This window comes from Neofelis nebulosa, chromosome 9 (genome assembly GCF_028018385.1).
Source record: "Neofelis nebulosa isolate mNeoNeb1 chromosome 9, mNeoNeb1.pri, whole genome shotgun sequence".
NCBI lineage: Eukaryota > Metazoa > Chordata > Mammalia > Carnivora > Felidae > Neofelis > Neofelis nebulosa.
The window spans coordinates 120,807,069-120,822,341 of record NC_080790.1 but is presented as its reverse complement, the minus strand read 5'-3'; the positions used below and the strand labels follow the sequence as shown (position 1 = coordinate 120,822,341).

At 45.3% G+C, this 15,273-nt stretch overlaps 1 protein-coding gene across 4 annotated transcripts in view; it reads right to left on the bottom strand.

Moving 5' to 3' along the window:
• The window catches only part of DHX35 (DEAH-box helicase 35), a 67,527-nt gene extending 56,027 nt beyond the window's left edge, over positions 1–11,500 (bottom strand). For 3 of the 4 annotated variants that reach the window (XM_058685595.1, XM_058685597.1, XM_058685598.1), the window contains exons 1-3: positions 11,371–11,500; positions 6,259–6,392; positions 1,545–1,637 (exon numbers count right to left, since the gene is read on the bottom strand). In XM_058685595.1, the coding sequence (XP_058541578.1) occupies positions 1,545–1,637; positions 6,259–6,392; positions 11,371–11,410 (267 nt within the window). In that variant the 5' untranslated portion in view covers positions 11,411–11,500. The remainder of the gene's footprint in view (positions 1–1,544; positions 1,638–6,258; positions 6,393–11,370) is intronic. The other variant, XM_058685596.1, reaches the window with a different exon arrangement.
• Between the last annotated feature and the right edge of the window lie 3,773 nt (positions 11,501–15,273).

Below are 15,273 nucleotides of genomic sequence, written 5' to 3'. Positions count from 1 at the left end.
AATTAAACAGAGTAACATGTGCAAAGTGACCACTTTATGTAGCACTTGTTCACTACTCATTACTTGTTTCATGGTGATGATGGCTGGGATTATCACGACTCTCTGGCGGTCTCTTGGTAACTTCGCGTGGCCCTTCTCCCGTGGCTCTCTGCAGGAAGCAAGTAATCTGCTAAGGGCTTGATACCACGTGCACCTGTCTTCCTTGCAGCTCGCCATGTGCCCTGCCGTCCTTCGTCTACTGCTGTCCGTTCCCTTCCGCCTGTCTTTCCCGGGCTACACATTAATCACCGGGGGACCTTCTAAGAAATACCTATGTCTGGGTCACATCCTAAACCCATTATTGGGTCGGGTAAAAGAAGTTACATTATCTCTTTATACAAGTTCAAAAATAGGCAGAACAGGGGCGCCTGGGTGACTCAGTCGGTTAAGCGGCCGACTTTGGCTCAGGGCATGATCTCGCAGTTTGTGAGTTCGTGCCCCGCGTCGGGCTCTGTCCTGACAGCTCGGAGCCTGGAGGCCGCTTCAGATTCTGTGTCTCCTCCCCTCCCCCACTTGTGTTCTGCCTCTATCAAAAATACATAATTTTTTTAATTTAAAAAAAAAAAAGGCAGAACAAATCTGTGGTATGAGAAGCCAGAATAAGAAATACCCTTGTGTTGCAGGAACAGGAGGAGAGGCCAGGAGACCAGAAGGGGACACGAGGGGACTTCTGGGGCTCTGGTAATAGTGTTCTGCTTCTTGATCTGGGTGCTGGTAACACAGGTGTATTCACTTGTGAAAATTTATCAAGCTGTACAATTATGACATGAGAACTTCTCAACATGCGTTTTATACTTCAATAAAAATCTACATTAAAAAGGAAAGAAAGACCTGCAACGACCCCCATCCCTGACCACTTACTTACACATCACTCTTCACCCTCATAAGACATACTTTGATCTCACCCTAACTGTGAACTCTTGCCGAGTCCCAAACACTTCTCACACCCCAGCAGCCCTGAGCACAATATTCCCTGGAGGAGGATGTCTTTCCACCAGCTGCCATGGGTATTCAATGTCTACTCTAAATGTCATTTCTCTTACAAGGCCTTTCCCGATCCTTCTGTCAACTTGTGTCCACACTAGATAGGGCTTTGCCCTGCACGGGGGGTTCCTTCCACTCCCACAGCGGGTATTTCTTTAGTCGTCCATTTTTATTTACAACTATAGCAGTATTCCTTTTACTTTCCTCTTCACCTGTAACTATTCGAAGGCCAAAACTACACACTACACCTCTTTGAAGGAGCCCCCCCCCCCCCGTTCCTTTCAGAGTATGGCTATTCAATCGTTACTGTGGAATTATATTAAATCCAAGACGAGTGTTACTTTGACACTAATCAAAGAAACCACAAGAGCCAGAAGTTGAATAAAAAACATCCAGTTGGGTTGATATTTTCTCTCCGACGGCAGATCTTAAAAATGCAAATTATAATAAAGAGAGTTCTCAAGTTACAAAACCCTTCCAGTCAAATATAAGTGCAAAGACACATCGAAGCGTATACTCACTTGTGGGATCTGTGTGCTCTTTCCACATCCCGTCTCTCCGACAATCACCACTGTCTGATAGTTTTCGACCAAGTATAATATATGATTCCGAAGCTGAAAAATACAACCCTACATTGTAAAAAGCCATACATTTCCTCAAAAGAACGAAACAAAGACTTTTAAACATTATGAAATGAGCTGTCAGCCAAAGGCAAGTCAATTTTAAAAAGAACTATCAAAATGTATTTCCAACTCGCAGACATACTGTTGGTGTCTATATAAGCTGAACCAAGTGCAATTGAGAGCAATAACTCACCAAAACATACAATGTACTTAACCTTTAATTCAACATTGTCACTTCCAAAGAGTTTAATTGCAGACGTACTAATACATGTGAACAAAGAAGTACACATACAGCACACTCACTGAAGGGTTGTTTATAACAGCCAAAACTTCAACCAGTCTAAATGTTCACTAACAGGGTTAAGTCAGTTATGATACACTCCGATAACGGAATACACATGGTTGTTAAAAAGAACGAATGTCTATTTGCACTGATAACCAATGGTCAACAAGGTATGTTAAGAGAGGAAAGCAAGACACAGAACCGTGTAAATAATACACTACCATTTATGCTTTTAAAGAAAGGGTAAATACATATATGCTTATGTACGAGCTCTCTTTGGGAAAAACAAAACAAAACAAAACAAGAAACTGATCATTGTAACGTCTCCAGGAGTGGAAGAGGGTGGCCAGGGAGGGGCAAGGATGTGAAGGAGACCTTTACACTTTGTACAATTATGTATTATCTAATTACAAATTCTTCCATTTATTAACTGGGGGGAAAAAAGAAAGAAAGAAAGAAAGAAAGAAAGAAAGAAAGAAAGAAAGAAAGAAAGAAAGAAAGGAAGGAAGGAAGGAAGGAAGGAAGGAAGGAAGGAAGGAAGGAAGGAAGGAAGGAAGGAAGGAAGGAAGGAAGAAAGAAAGAAAGAAAGAAAGAAAGAAAGAAAGAAAGAAAGAAAGAAAGAAAGAAAAAAGAATATGCTTTCACCTCTACCTCTATATCCGAGTTCACACCACAGCACCTGTAGGTTGCATCTAGATTTCAAGTGAGCCTTCCTTTACCCATTTAGTGTGAGCAGAAATACTGGTTTGGCCCCTGAAAACTCAGATCATTTCCACATCCTATCTACTTAGCTTCAGGATATATTTTTGTACCCGCATTTGTTTACAGATGCACCTGATATTCCGGAGAGTCATGAAAGTATTCCCTAACTACCTGGTTTGGAATGAAGGAAGCCCTGCCAAGTTCCCGCACTCTGACCACCGCTCAACCCATCTGATTCTGCACCAATAATGTGGTGAGGACTGGGAGAGCAGAAAGGCCGCCTAACTGACCCAGTAAGGTACTGGCTGTTTGGGGTTTTTGAATTTGGCATATGGGGTCTAAGCATGTAGTTCTCACATCTTAGTGTGAAAAACCTCTTAGGATATTTGTTAAAAAATGAAGATTCCTAAGGCGCCTGGGTGGCTCAGTCGGTTAAGCGTCCGACTCTTGATTTCAGCCCAGGTCACCATCTCACGGTTCGTGAGTTCGAGCCCTGTGTCAGGCTCTGCGGTGTTGGCATAGAGCTTGCCTGAAATTCCCTCTCTCCCTCTCTCTCTGCCCCTCCCCTGCTCTCTCTCTCTCTCAAAATAAGTAACACTTAAAAAAAGTAAAAATGAAGATTCCCAGCCCTACCCTCAGGGTTTGATTCAGCAGGTTTAGGACAGAGCCCAGGAATCGGCATATCTCAAGCCCCCAAAGGAGAGCCTGCTGCAGGTGACCTATACTGACTAGCCTACACGCTGGACTTTGTGCTTTCTTTTGTTTTGGGTAAGGGAAGGTGAGAAGTTTGGGATCTTTGCAGGTATTTTGTAAATGGAAAATCCATCCAGTAGATGGGGGAATGGATAAATGGACGGATGGTCAAGGAAAACTTGAAAGACAATCTGAATACAGACAGAAACAGACAAGGCATTCCAGGATAGGGAAATAACATAAGCAAAAGAAAGAAAACGGAAACAAGCAAATAGTACCAACTCTATTCAAGGGGCACCAACAAAAGCCCACGAAAAGCTCCGGGAATGGTTTGGAAATGATTACGAGAAGGGTGGTCCGGGCTTCCCTGTGAAAGGCCGTGCGTGCAGAGCTAGAATCTGGACTTTCCTGGGGGGCGCTGGATGGGCTGTCAGTGCTGTGAGAAAACCGGGCAGCACCACACAAGACTGGGCACAAAAAAACAGAAGGCAATTAATTCATACGTCACATCCTAAATACGAAGGACTGCGAATGGAGAAGTCCAGTGTGTCCAGAGAGAAGTCCAGAGAGAGAAATGACAAAATTTCCGATTGGGAGACAGAGAATGACACTACCACCCAGAGGCCCAAGCAGGGAAATCCAAGAGCTGGTGAGGAGGGGGGGACTGAGCTTCAAGAGGCGGCTGTTGAGGGAGTAAGAGGAAACCTCTCATAGCGGCGTCAGGGCCCTAATGGGAACACCAGCCGACAGGAGGCAGTCGAGGAGCAGGCAGCCTTGTAACGTCATCAGGGGAAAGGGAGTGACTTTAAATTTATTGCCCCTTTCGTTTCAGTTTGTTTTTAAATCTACTTTTAGTTAATGGCGCAGGGGTTGGTGAGTGAGTTAACTTTTACCCTTTTTGTCTACATTTATCTTTAACATCTCAAGAGATCCAAAATGTGCTTAAATTTAAATTGTTTTGCTTATCAATAACTTATATCCCTCTTCTTACCATTTTAATTTCCGTCAACGTATGTTAAATCTTGATGGCTTTTTCCCACTGTTTCATTTATCATATCTTGTAAGTTCAGTTGGAGAATGAAGAACAGTCCAGAAAAGGCCAAAATTCAATACTTGGTAAACAGTAATTATCTATGTACTCGAATGTTTACTGTATGTCAGGTACCCAGCTAAAGGCTCGATGTGGATTAGCTCGTCTGGGCCCCTTATGGATCCTCTGAGGTAGGTGCCATCAGTCCCATGTCACAGATAACAAAACAGAAGCTCAGATGGTCAAGCAAGATCGCACAGCACACAAGCGATGAAGCTTGGATTTGAACTCTGAAGTCGAGCTCCAGAGTCTCGATACTTCACCGCAGTTCAGGCTGTCCCTTACCACTGAGGCAGCAACAGTGAACCTATAAGCTTATCTCCTGAGAGGCAAACCTGTTTACATTCACACGTACTGGATGAGGCTAATCACCTGAGGGAGAAATCCAGAAACATCAGTACACGAGTGACTAAAATGTTTGGGGCCACATAAAGCTCTAACCAAGGTGACTTGGCTAAAGTAAGAAGGATTCTGCTTCAAATCCACTTGGAGAAAGCACGAATTAATAGAAGGGGAATCATTAGCACGGTCTATACAGAGGGACTCCCTTAGCGGAAGAACTTGGCAGCCTTCCCCCAGCACTGTCCAAGCGAAAGAGAGACAATCACGGGTGCTGGTGGCCACACCTACTCGGGTCATTCCAGAGGCACCTCGTGAGGCAGGGAGAGCTCGTCACCCTTGATGGGGGGCTATATGAAAGAAATATTCTTCAGCTATATCTAAATGGCCTTTGGCCCTGCACAAACTTCCCGATTACAATTTGGCTTCCCACGTGGTCTTGGCAACAGGGAGAAAGTGTGTCCATGGACCGTGTCTGTCCGTACTGAAGAACTATGGCTATAAATGAACATATTCTGAATTCTAGCTTATGCTCTGGCCTCTTGAGATAAATATGTCCACTTCATGAGACCAATAAAATCAAGTGTCTGGATGTGCACACAGCCCATAACAACCACCCACATCCCGTCACTGGGTCAGTTGGAGTTGACCTCTTCCACCGAAACAACCTCACATTCCCAACTAGTCTTGTTTAAAATTTGCCTTTAAAAATAAAGCTAAGGGGCGCCCGGGTGGCTCAGTTGGTTGAGCATCCGGCTGGCTGAGGTTATGATCTCGCGGTTCGTGAGTTTGAGCCCCACGTCGAGCTCTGTGCTGACAGCTCAAGAGCCTGGAGTCTCCTTCGGATTCTATGTCTCCCTCCCTCTCTATCCCTAACCCACTTGCATTCTGTCTATGTCTCTCTCAACAATAAATAAACATTAAAAAAAATGTTTTAATAAAGCTAAAACTGGCCATACATTGGTTAATTTGTTGAAGCTGGAGGCATAGAAGTTCGTTGTGCTATTTTCTCTACTCTTCTTTATATTTTAATTTGTCCACAACTGAAAGCAAAGTTTTTCAATACATAAGATTTAACTAAAAAAAACCTTAAGGACTTTCAAGATTGATATGGTTAACTAACACACACATATTTTGAAAAGCTAGTCCCCTTACATAAGGGTAGCTCTGAGCTCACTGTGTTCTGAAGAATCTTTTTTTTTTTAATTTTTTTTTTAATGTTTACTCATTTTTGAGAGACAGAGCATGAGTGGGGAAGGGGCAGAGGGAGAAGGAGACACAGAATCCGAAGCAGGCTCCAGGCTCCAAGCTGTCAGCACAGAGCCCGACGCGGGGCTCGAACTCACGAACCGTGAGATCATGACCTGAGCTGAAGTCGGACGCTCAGCTCACTGAGTCACCCAGGCGCCCCTCTAAAGAATCATTAAGAGTCCACTTCAGTACCAAGTACGGAGCCACTGCACGCTGCTTTGGACCAACAGACTGCGCATTCTTATTCAGTGTACCTTGAACACCGGCAGCTTCTGCCTCTGCTGCTCTATGGAAAGGGCAGCGTAAGGATTGTAAACAACGGTTGTTGCAGAATTTTCGGCTAGACTCTGTCTCTCTTCAGAGATGCTGACGCCGGGTCCCTCTGTACCTGCAACAGAAATGCTTTTTTCAGATGCTCTGATGCAACCAACGAACAGAAAAATGTGCAGACGTTGCAAATTCAAAGACGAAGGTAAACAACACCAGCAATGCGCTGTATCTCAAACTACTAAAAGAGAATCAACTTTAACTTGAGGAAAGCATCTAGGAAAGGACCTAGGAAAATACAAAAATCTTCCCTAAAAGCGTCAAGAACAGAGATGAGAGTCCCACTGGACTCCAAACTGGCCACACGTAACTGTATGTCACAGAGGACAACGCTTTCAGGCCCGGCCTCCACATATTACTACTAATTACTGAAAGTGACAGAAACCCAATGGGAATTGGCAGAGGCGAAGGAGGGGCGGCACTACCGCAGGACTCCAGCGGCAAGGCCTGGGGACGCCAGGGACCGGGTACTCCAAAGCTGTGCTGGCTTTCTTTCTCTCATCTCAGAGCCTCTCAATCAGCTCCTTTCTGTCGCTAAGTTTGGCTTCTTGTAGCAGCTGGAATCAAGGCTGCTGACAGGGCGAGCTCAGGCTCACCCTCCCTCACCGATCACCCGTTCGCTCACCCGACAAGGACAGGAGGGCAAGAGATACCGCAGCGAACACTACAGAGGCAGGCCCTCCCCTCTGCAGCTTGCTTGCTTCTTTTATTCTGCCTCCCAAGAGAATGTAACTTAGTGCACGAAGTGGTTCTAAGTGCTAAGGAGAAAATAAAAGACTAGGTAAGGGGGATCCGGAGTCCCAGGTGTGTGTGGTCTGGAGGGTGGGGAGCCTCTCCTCCCAGGTCAGGTCCAAAGCCCAGCCTGATCCGATCAACCATGGCCAGTGGAGCAGGATGCGCTAGGCGGCAGCCCCCATTGTGAATCACAGAACCGGGGTGGCTGGGTGCAAAGCGCTGTTCCAAGAAACCACTGTGCTCAGCAGATTAAACAACAGCTTCCCACGACAGCTGCTTGGTAAGAACAATGACAAACTGGTGCTCAGGAGGGTGAAGAGTAGGGAAGCCATATCCCACCATGAAACACTGTTCAAGGTACCGTGGATTTTAGCCTGAGAAGGAAAATGCCTTACAAGGAACATGGGTCCAATTTTTATGATCAGCTTCCGTAACTTTTCACGGGGATTCATTTCTGTAGCCCTCGAACAGAAACTGGAAGTGGTAAGTGACACATAACGCGACATAAGGAAGCTATTTTCAAAAGCTAGAGCTGGTCAGCACTGGGGTGCAATGTCTTTGGGAGTCATAAAAACTTTACCTCCCTGGAAGTTCAAAGACGTGCCCCACCGCCTTCTGTTCGGGGGCACTACAGAGATGCGTATCCAAAACTATCATCCCCCAGGCCTTCAGAACTCATGGAGATGATAATGCTATGTGGAAACACAGGGGCTTTGTGACAAGCACATTTAGCCACCGATTTATTTTTACATTTTTTGGAGGTCCCATATCCCTTCGACAATCTAGAAAAGGCTATGGACTCTCTCTCCAGAAAAACACACCAGAACGTAATTGGTCAGGAGACAAAATGCTCGTGGTCCATAAACCCCCTAGAGCTAAGTTTAGAATCATTGCCACAGATCTTTAATCCCTTTTCCATTTATTTCGAGGAACACAGTTGTGTTCCAGAGGTCCAAGATTGCCAAAAATCGGGTAAGTGGGGCACTGCTGTATTGTTTTTTGCCAAAACGCTGACCTTCCTTTCAACAAGATAAAAGATAGAAAAGGACCTGGAACAAAGCCTGGGCTCAAAGAAGCAGGTTTCCTTTCCTTTTGTCTCTTATTACCGCTACATCTTAATAACTTCTTGTAGACTTTACCCACGAAAAATCTGCAAAGAATACCTTAGCCTCACCAGCTCTGTTTTTGTCGCAAATTCCCTCCTTTTCAGAACACATTTAAAACTTTTACAGCATGTCTAGAACATGCTAGCATTGCTCCCGCAAGGTCTCTTCCTTCCCCCCCGCCCAACCAGGGTTCAATCCACCCAGGTATCTTCACTACCCCACCCCTCCCTGTCTCTAACCTACATGCAAGTATATTGTTATGAGATGTTTTACAAGAGCTACTGCCAATCAATAAGGAACATGTCTCCTCCTGACAAAAGACTTCATTCAGGGGAGTCTGGGTGGCTCAGCTGGTTAAACACCTAGCTCTTGATTTTTGGCTCAGGTCATGATCTCAGAGTTTCGGGAGCCTGAGCTCTGCGTTGGGCTCTGCACACTGACCTCGTGGAGCCTGCCTGGGATTCTCCCTCTCTCTCTGCCCCTCCCTGGCTGGAGTTCTGTCTCTCTCAAAATAAATAAACTTTAAAAAAAAAGAAGAAGAAAGAAAGAAAGAAAGACTTCATTTGACCAAATCAGAACTGCTTCCTTCTATGTATATTCCACCTCCCATTCTGACCGCCTACGGCTGCCTTTCCCTTGGGAGCATTCTCTTTCCTTACAAGAGTACACGTCTGTAATCCTGCAAACCACAAATGCCTTCATTTCTCCATCTACAAAACAAGGATGACAGCAGCACCCACACCCTCCCATCTGGCATTCCCTCTAAACCAGTTTTTTAATTTGAGTGGTGCCCAATTAGTGGATTATGGAAAGCATGTAGTGGGTCATGACCAGCATTTTTTTCTTAATTTTTTTTTTTTAATGTTTATTTATTTTTGAGAGAGACAGAGACAGAAGGCGCGTGGGTTAGGGGCAGAGAGGGAGGGAGACACAGAATCCAAAGCAGGCTCCAGGTTCCGAGCCGTCAGCACAGAGCCCGACACGGGGCTCGAACTCAAGAGCTGTGAGATCATGACCTGAGCCGAAGTCAGTCACTCAACCGACCGAGCCACCCAGGCGTCCCAGCATTTTTTTCCCAATAACCAACTAGAAACAGAATACCATCATCTCCTGCCTCGACCCAAAATATAACCTATCCTATCACAACATCATCTTGCTACTCAATTATCTTGGTTTTTAGGACATGCTTGAGGCACACATCCCATTTTGCCTTGTTCATGCTGCGCCCTTTTCCCAGCTCTGTACTCCTACCTCTCCATGAAATAAACCTTATTCGTGCTTCAATGTTCACCTCAAAAATGTCACTATCTTTATGAAGTACTTCCTATCCACACAATCTTTCCTTCTCTTCTATACTTTTATGTAATGATAATACTTAATGTGTATCTAGTGCTAAAAGCTTTACATGTATTCTCATTTAATCCTCAAAAGAATCCTTTGGTAGGTGTTATGCCCAATTTACAGATGAGGATCACTGAGACTCAGAGCACTTAAGTGACTTTGCCAAATCACCGGTTTAGTATATGGCAGTCAAGGATAGCTCTACAGACTGACTTGTGGAGACTATCTTCCTTACCATCACCTTTTTCTGCCTCATTTTAATATCTCTCCTAGAGGCGCCTGGGTGGCTCAGCCGAATGAGCATCCGACTCTGGATTTCAGCTCAGGTCATAATCTCACAGTTAGTGAGTTCAAGCCCTGCATCGGGCTCTGCGCTGACAGCGTGGAGCCTACATGGGATTCTCTCTCTCCCTCTCTCTCTCTGCTCCCCCCTCCACCCCGCTCTCTCTCTCTCAAAAAATAAACAAACTAATAAAAAAATTAAAGGATACCCAACTTCATATTCTAAGTGAGAGAAAAAGAATAAATCTTGAGAGCAGAGCAGCAGCCTGGTCACCTGTCTCCTGACCACAAGGTTAGGTGTTCAATAAGTATACCCTCAACAAACGAGCTAAATAACAGAATAGAATGCTTAGAATAACCACATGTTCTTTAGCCAAAATAGTATCCTGTTCTGATTTTCAACATTTCATTCAGGCCTTTATCATACTTAACACTTTGACCTGTTAATAAAGGCTTGAATACATAAAATGCAGGCTATCTCATTACCTAATGAGATCTAATTTCTGGCTACAAATAAAATTCATGATGGATAACTGGCTGACGATTTTAAATACTGAATAAAACTGTCGTTAAGTGACAAACTACATATTTTTTAAAAAAGAATTAACACATCCCTTGCTTGGGCTTCTCTCCTACATCACTTATATGCAAGGTTAGAATTCCATCTAACTCTGTTCTCATTTCATTTTTTGCTGCAATCTACTTTGCACATCCGGACATGCAAGTGGTGGAAAAAAACAAACTGGTAATTGTTAAGAAACTTTTGCTTTTTACAAGGAATTGATGGAAGGGGAGGAACTAATGTATCTAGCAGGATCTGGCAAGTACACATTCTATAAAATCCTGATTAATGAAGAAATTAAAGCAAATCAGGCCAAGCATTTTGCGACTAAGATTCGTGTTTGCCTGCAAGAGAGAAAGCGGTGGTGGATGGTCACTTTCTGGTAGCCACTCGGGATGGGCAAGAATTACCCTAAAACAAAACAAGGCTTCTTTCCCTTTTTATGAGGACTTACTCTACGTCGGGCAAGGCGCTGTGCTCATTATTCAATCCCACAGGATAGTTCTTATTCTACCCATTTTACAGGTGAAGAGGTCAAGGCGACTCAAAAAATTAAGTGACTTGCCCCAAGGAACTCTGCTACCACAGGGCAGAGCCGAGAAGGCTGACCCCGGCAGCGCGACTCCAAAGCTTGAGCTCCTAAGCCCTGAGCAGCAACGCCCGTCCCGCCCCAGCGTAGCCCCAGGACGGTAACAGGACACGCGTGGGCGCTTCAGCGCTTTTCCAGCGTTGGGCAAGACACGCATCAGGAGCGAGGAAAACGAGGCCCGGGGAAGCTGAGACTCGAACAAGGTGACACAGAGACTTTCTGCCCAGCCTGGGGGCGAACCCCCCGAATCCGTCCGGACCACGGTGAGCGCCAGAGCCACAGAACCCACCAGCTCCGCGGCGGCGGTGGCCAGCCCACCGAGGTCAGGCCCGCGAGCAGGTCCGCAGGCCCCAGGACGCCGGCTGCGGGGCCAAGACCAAAGTCAGGCCGCCGCATCTGCCCAGCGTTCTTCCAAGGGCCTTACCGGGTCGCCAGAACTTCACCGGTCCCACGGGCGCAGCCATGCTGGGGTGAAAGGTCACGAGGGAGACTCCACCCCTCCGTTGCGCGTGAGCCCCCGGAGGGGCCGGGGGGCGTGGCCCGCCTGGAGCCTCGGCCCGGGAGGCGCCGGCGGAGTTACGGCCACGCCCCCATGGTCACCGCCACCCCCGAACCACGTGACCTACAGCGGTTCTCCAAGACGGCCCCGGCCCGCCCCCTGGCCCACGTGACCGGGCCCGCCATATTGAGGGAAAGGACGCCGTTCTCCGTGCTCTTCAGTGTGATGTGTGAAGATTCTGGATGCCCTGCCCAGGAGCTTGGCGTGGACTGCGTGGCCGCCGTACACCTCCGGAAGGACGAGCTTTGGGAGAAAGCCGCCGGCACCAGAGTCTTGCGGCTGCCGGCGGCACGCGGTGGGCACGGAGAAAATCCATCCCGAATTAGCTGTTACGTGCTGATTATGTTACAAGCCGTCCCAGACCTACTGGGTTTTTTTAAGTTTCCTCCGTATTTTCAAATGAAGGTTCATAGTAACTACCTCGTGAGTTTGCCGGTCTAGTAAATAATTCTTGGGAGCCCACCGTACGCCCAGGTACTGCGGTTTCCGCCCCTTATTTGCAGTTTCTGTCCAAGGCGGTGGGGAGGGTGAATAGTGAATGAAATAAATGCTTGATAAACAGTAGTACTTATTATCAGTGAATAAAGCCATGGGAAATGGTATGGAAATTTCCCGGAGCCTTAAGAGTAATGCTCTTAAGTAATGCTAGAAAAACAGTTGGGGGGGGGGGGGAATGGGTTGAAATTAGAGCCTTAGAAATGGGCAGGTAAGTTAGGCTAGGGTACTAACCCAGTACTTCCTCCAGTTTGACTGCTCATAGGATTCCAGTGCTGGTTAAAAATACAGGTTGTAGGGGCGCCTGGGGGGCTCAGTCAGTTGAGCCTCCGACTTCGGCTCAGGTCATGATCTCGCGGTGTGTGAGTTCGAGCCCCCGCGTCGGGCTCTGGGCTGACAGCTCGGAGCCTAGAGCCTGCTTTGGATTCTATGTCTCCCTCTCTCTCTCTCTCTCTCTGCCCCTCCCCTGCTCACACTGTCTCTCTCTATCTCAAAAATAAATAAAACATTAAAAAAAATTTTTTTAAATAAAAATACAGATTGTAGGCCCTGATCCAATCCTGAGTCAGAATCTCAGGGGTATGCCCTGGGAACCTGCATTTTAGGAAGCCCCACAGATGATTCTTTCAGTCAACAAGCTTGAAAAGGATTCCGCTAGCCCAAAGAAGAGAAGAAATATTTTATGGGTTGGCAACTAATAGGAAGGGATAGGCCTCAGAATTTATGCATTTTTAGAGCTGTGAAGAAAATTCTGCATTTATGAGAAATGGCATAGTCATGGAAAGACCAAGAGCTTTGGAGATAAGTAGATATGATTTGGAATCCTAATTTTGCCATTTGCTCCAGCCTAGCTATAATATAATATAATCATGTAAAATGAGTTATTCAAAGGTTCTGCTAAATGACATAACATGTAAAATACCTAACAGTGTAAGACATAAGCATTCAATGTTGGTTCTCATTAACTCAAATAGAGCAAATCCACCAGGGGGAAAAAATACATCAGAATTTACATACCTATATTCATTTTCCAAATATCCCCTTTGATTTATTTCCACAGTAATAAAAATAGGGTTCAATACATGATAATCTCTCTGCCAAGAACTCTTTATTCATCTTTAAAATATACAGGCACCTGGGTGGTTCAGTCGATTGAGCATCAGTCTCTTGGTTTCTGAATTTGAGCATCGGCCTCTTGGTTTGGATCTCATTGTTTCCAAGTTTGAGCCCTGCATCAGGCTCTGTGCTGACAGTGCAGAGCCCGCCTGGGGTTCTCTCTCTCTCCCTGCCCCTTCCGTCTCTCTCTCTCTCTCTCTCTCTCTCTCTCTCTCTCTCTCTCAATAAACAAACTTTTAAAAAATAAAAATATACAGGCCAGCTCTAAGAATAAATTCACTGGCTTAAGCCTTCCTCCTCTGGACTCAGAACCAGTGTGTTCACTATTGTGTTACCACTTATTTAGTTGAACTATAATTTGCCTCCACTATTAACATGGAGAGCTTCATAAAGATCCTGTCACATTCATACTCATAGCCCAGTAACAAAGCACCTGTTGAATCATGTACAGGTGAACGCCGTGCTTTATACTTAGTTTTAATTCTTCATGTCATTGATCCTTCCTTCTTTTATTTTCACTCAGGGCCAAAGTATAGAAGGAGGGGTTTATACATGAATACAAGGGAAAATGAAATAAAAGCCACTTTTTATTATTTCTATATTTTATTTTATTTATTTTTTATTTTTTTTTTAACGTTTATTTATTTTTGAGACAGAGAGAGACAGAGCATGAACAGGGGAGGGGCAGAGAGAGAGGGAGACACAGAATCCGAAACAGGCTCCAGGCTCTGAGCTGTCAGCACAGAGCCCGATGCGGGGCTCGAACTCACGGACTGTGAGATCATGACCTGAGCCGAAGTCGGACACTTAACCGACCAAGCCACCCAGGCGCCCCTATTTCTATATTTTAGAAATCACTCTGACTTACATGAAGAAGTCTTCCTATTTACAAAGAGGCAGTAGATTGGCCATTCCCAAATTACTGGATCATAATCTTAAAGCTAGAGGAGACATCTAGCCTAAATTCTTTGTTTTATTGAAGAAAAAAAAAAAAACCTTGGCTCTTGGAGATTAAAAGGACTTGGTCAGACCCAATGAGCTAATTTTAGCATCAGAACTGAAACTAGAATTCAGGCTTTCTAATTCCCAAGCCAGTGGTTTTTCACCCACATGGGCCATTTAAAACCATTAGAGCTTAGCTCTCCTAGATGAGAATTAGTTCATCGGCCTCAGAAAGTTCTCAAAGCCCGACTGTCCCTAATGGGTTGTTTGGCTTTCACAAACTTCTTTTAGAGGAAACACCTAAGTAATAACCTAGATGCCGATGGTGTGGTTTTATTGTCACAAACTAAGAGTGTTTTAATAGACTATCTTATTCTTCTTAACTATTTTCAGAAAGATTGGCCTTAAAATAACTACTCTAAAATTAAAACTTGCTTCTTGAGATGGCATCCAGAATTTAGTTCATTGCCAACAATTCCATGAAAGTTGATCATTTTGTTACATAGTATATTTTGTAACTTGTGAATAATTGCTTTTCCAGAAAGATAATATTCTTCAAAACCACGTGTCATGGATATGTTAAGAAGTTTCTCTGTGCCAGGGCGCCTGGATGGCTCAACCCGTTAAGTATCCGACTGTTGATTTTGGCTCAGGTCATGATTCCAAGTCCTAGAATCAATCCCCCAGTTGGGCTCCATGCTTAGCATAGAGCCAGCTAACGATTCTGTTCCTCCCTTCCTCTGTCCCCTTTCCCCCTTCCTGCTTGCGCTCTCTGTCTCTCTCTCCCCCGCTCTCTCAAATAAAAAAATAGTATCTGACTGTGTTTCCATCCCTGAACCAATCACCAGGACCACGGAATATGATGTTCTTAGTGGCTTGAACCTCGGTCATTAGCTCCACCCCAAGTCAGCTGTGGCTGTGGTCAGCTTCACCAGAACCACATGGACCGAGAGTTGGAAGCAGAATGGTTCCTCAGAGGGAAATCTCAGGATGAAATTATCAGAGGTGGATTGAAGGAAGCAAAAATAACAGATGTCCGTTACACCATCCATGCATTCGTGTGTTAGAACTCTTGGCTTCTGAGAAAAAGTCCTAACTGCCCTGGGTCTCCTCCCCAAAGCCAGATCAGAAAGAGCTTTGCTCCAGCCCAAAAAGAGGTCGTTCTTTGCAGAATTGCATGATACTGGGATTTCCCCCTGGGTCTCAGTGCAGCCC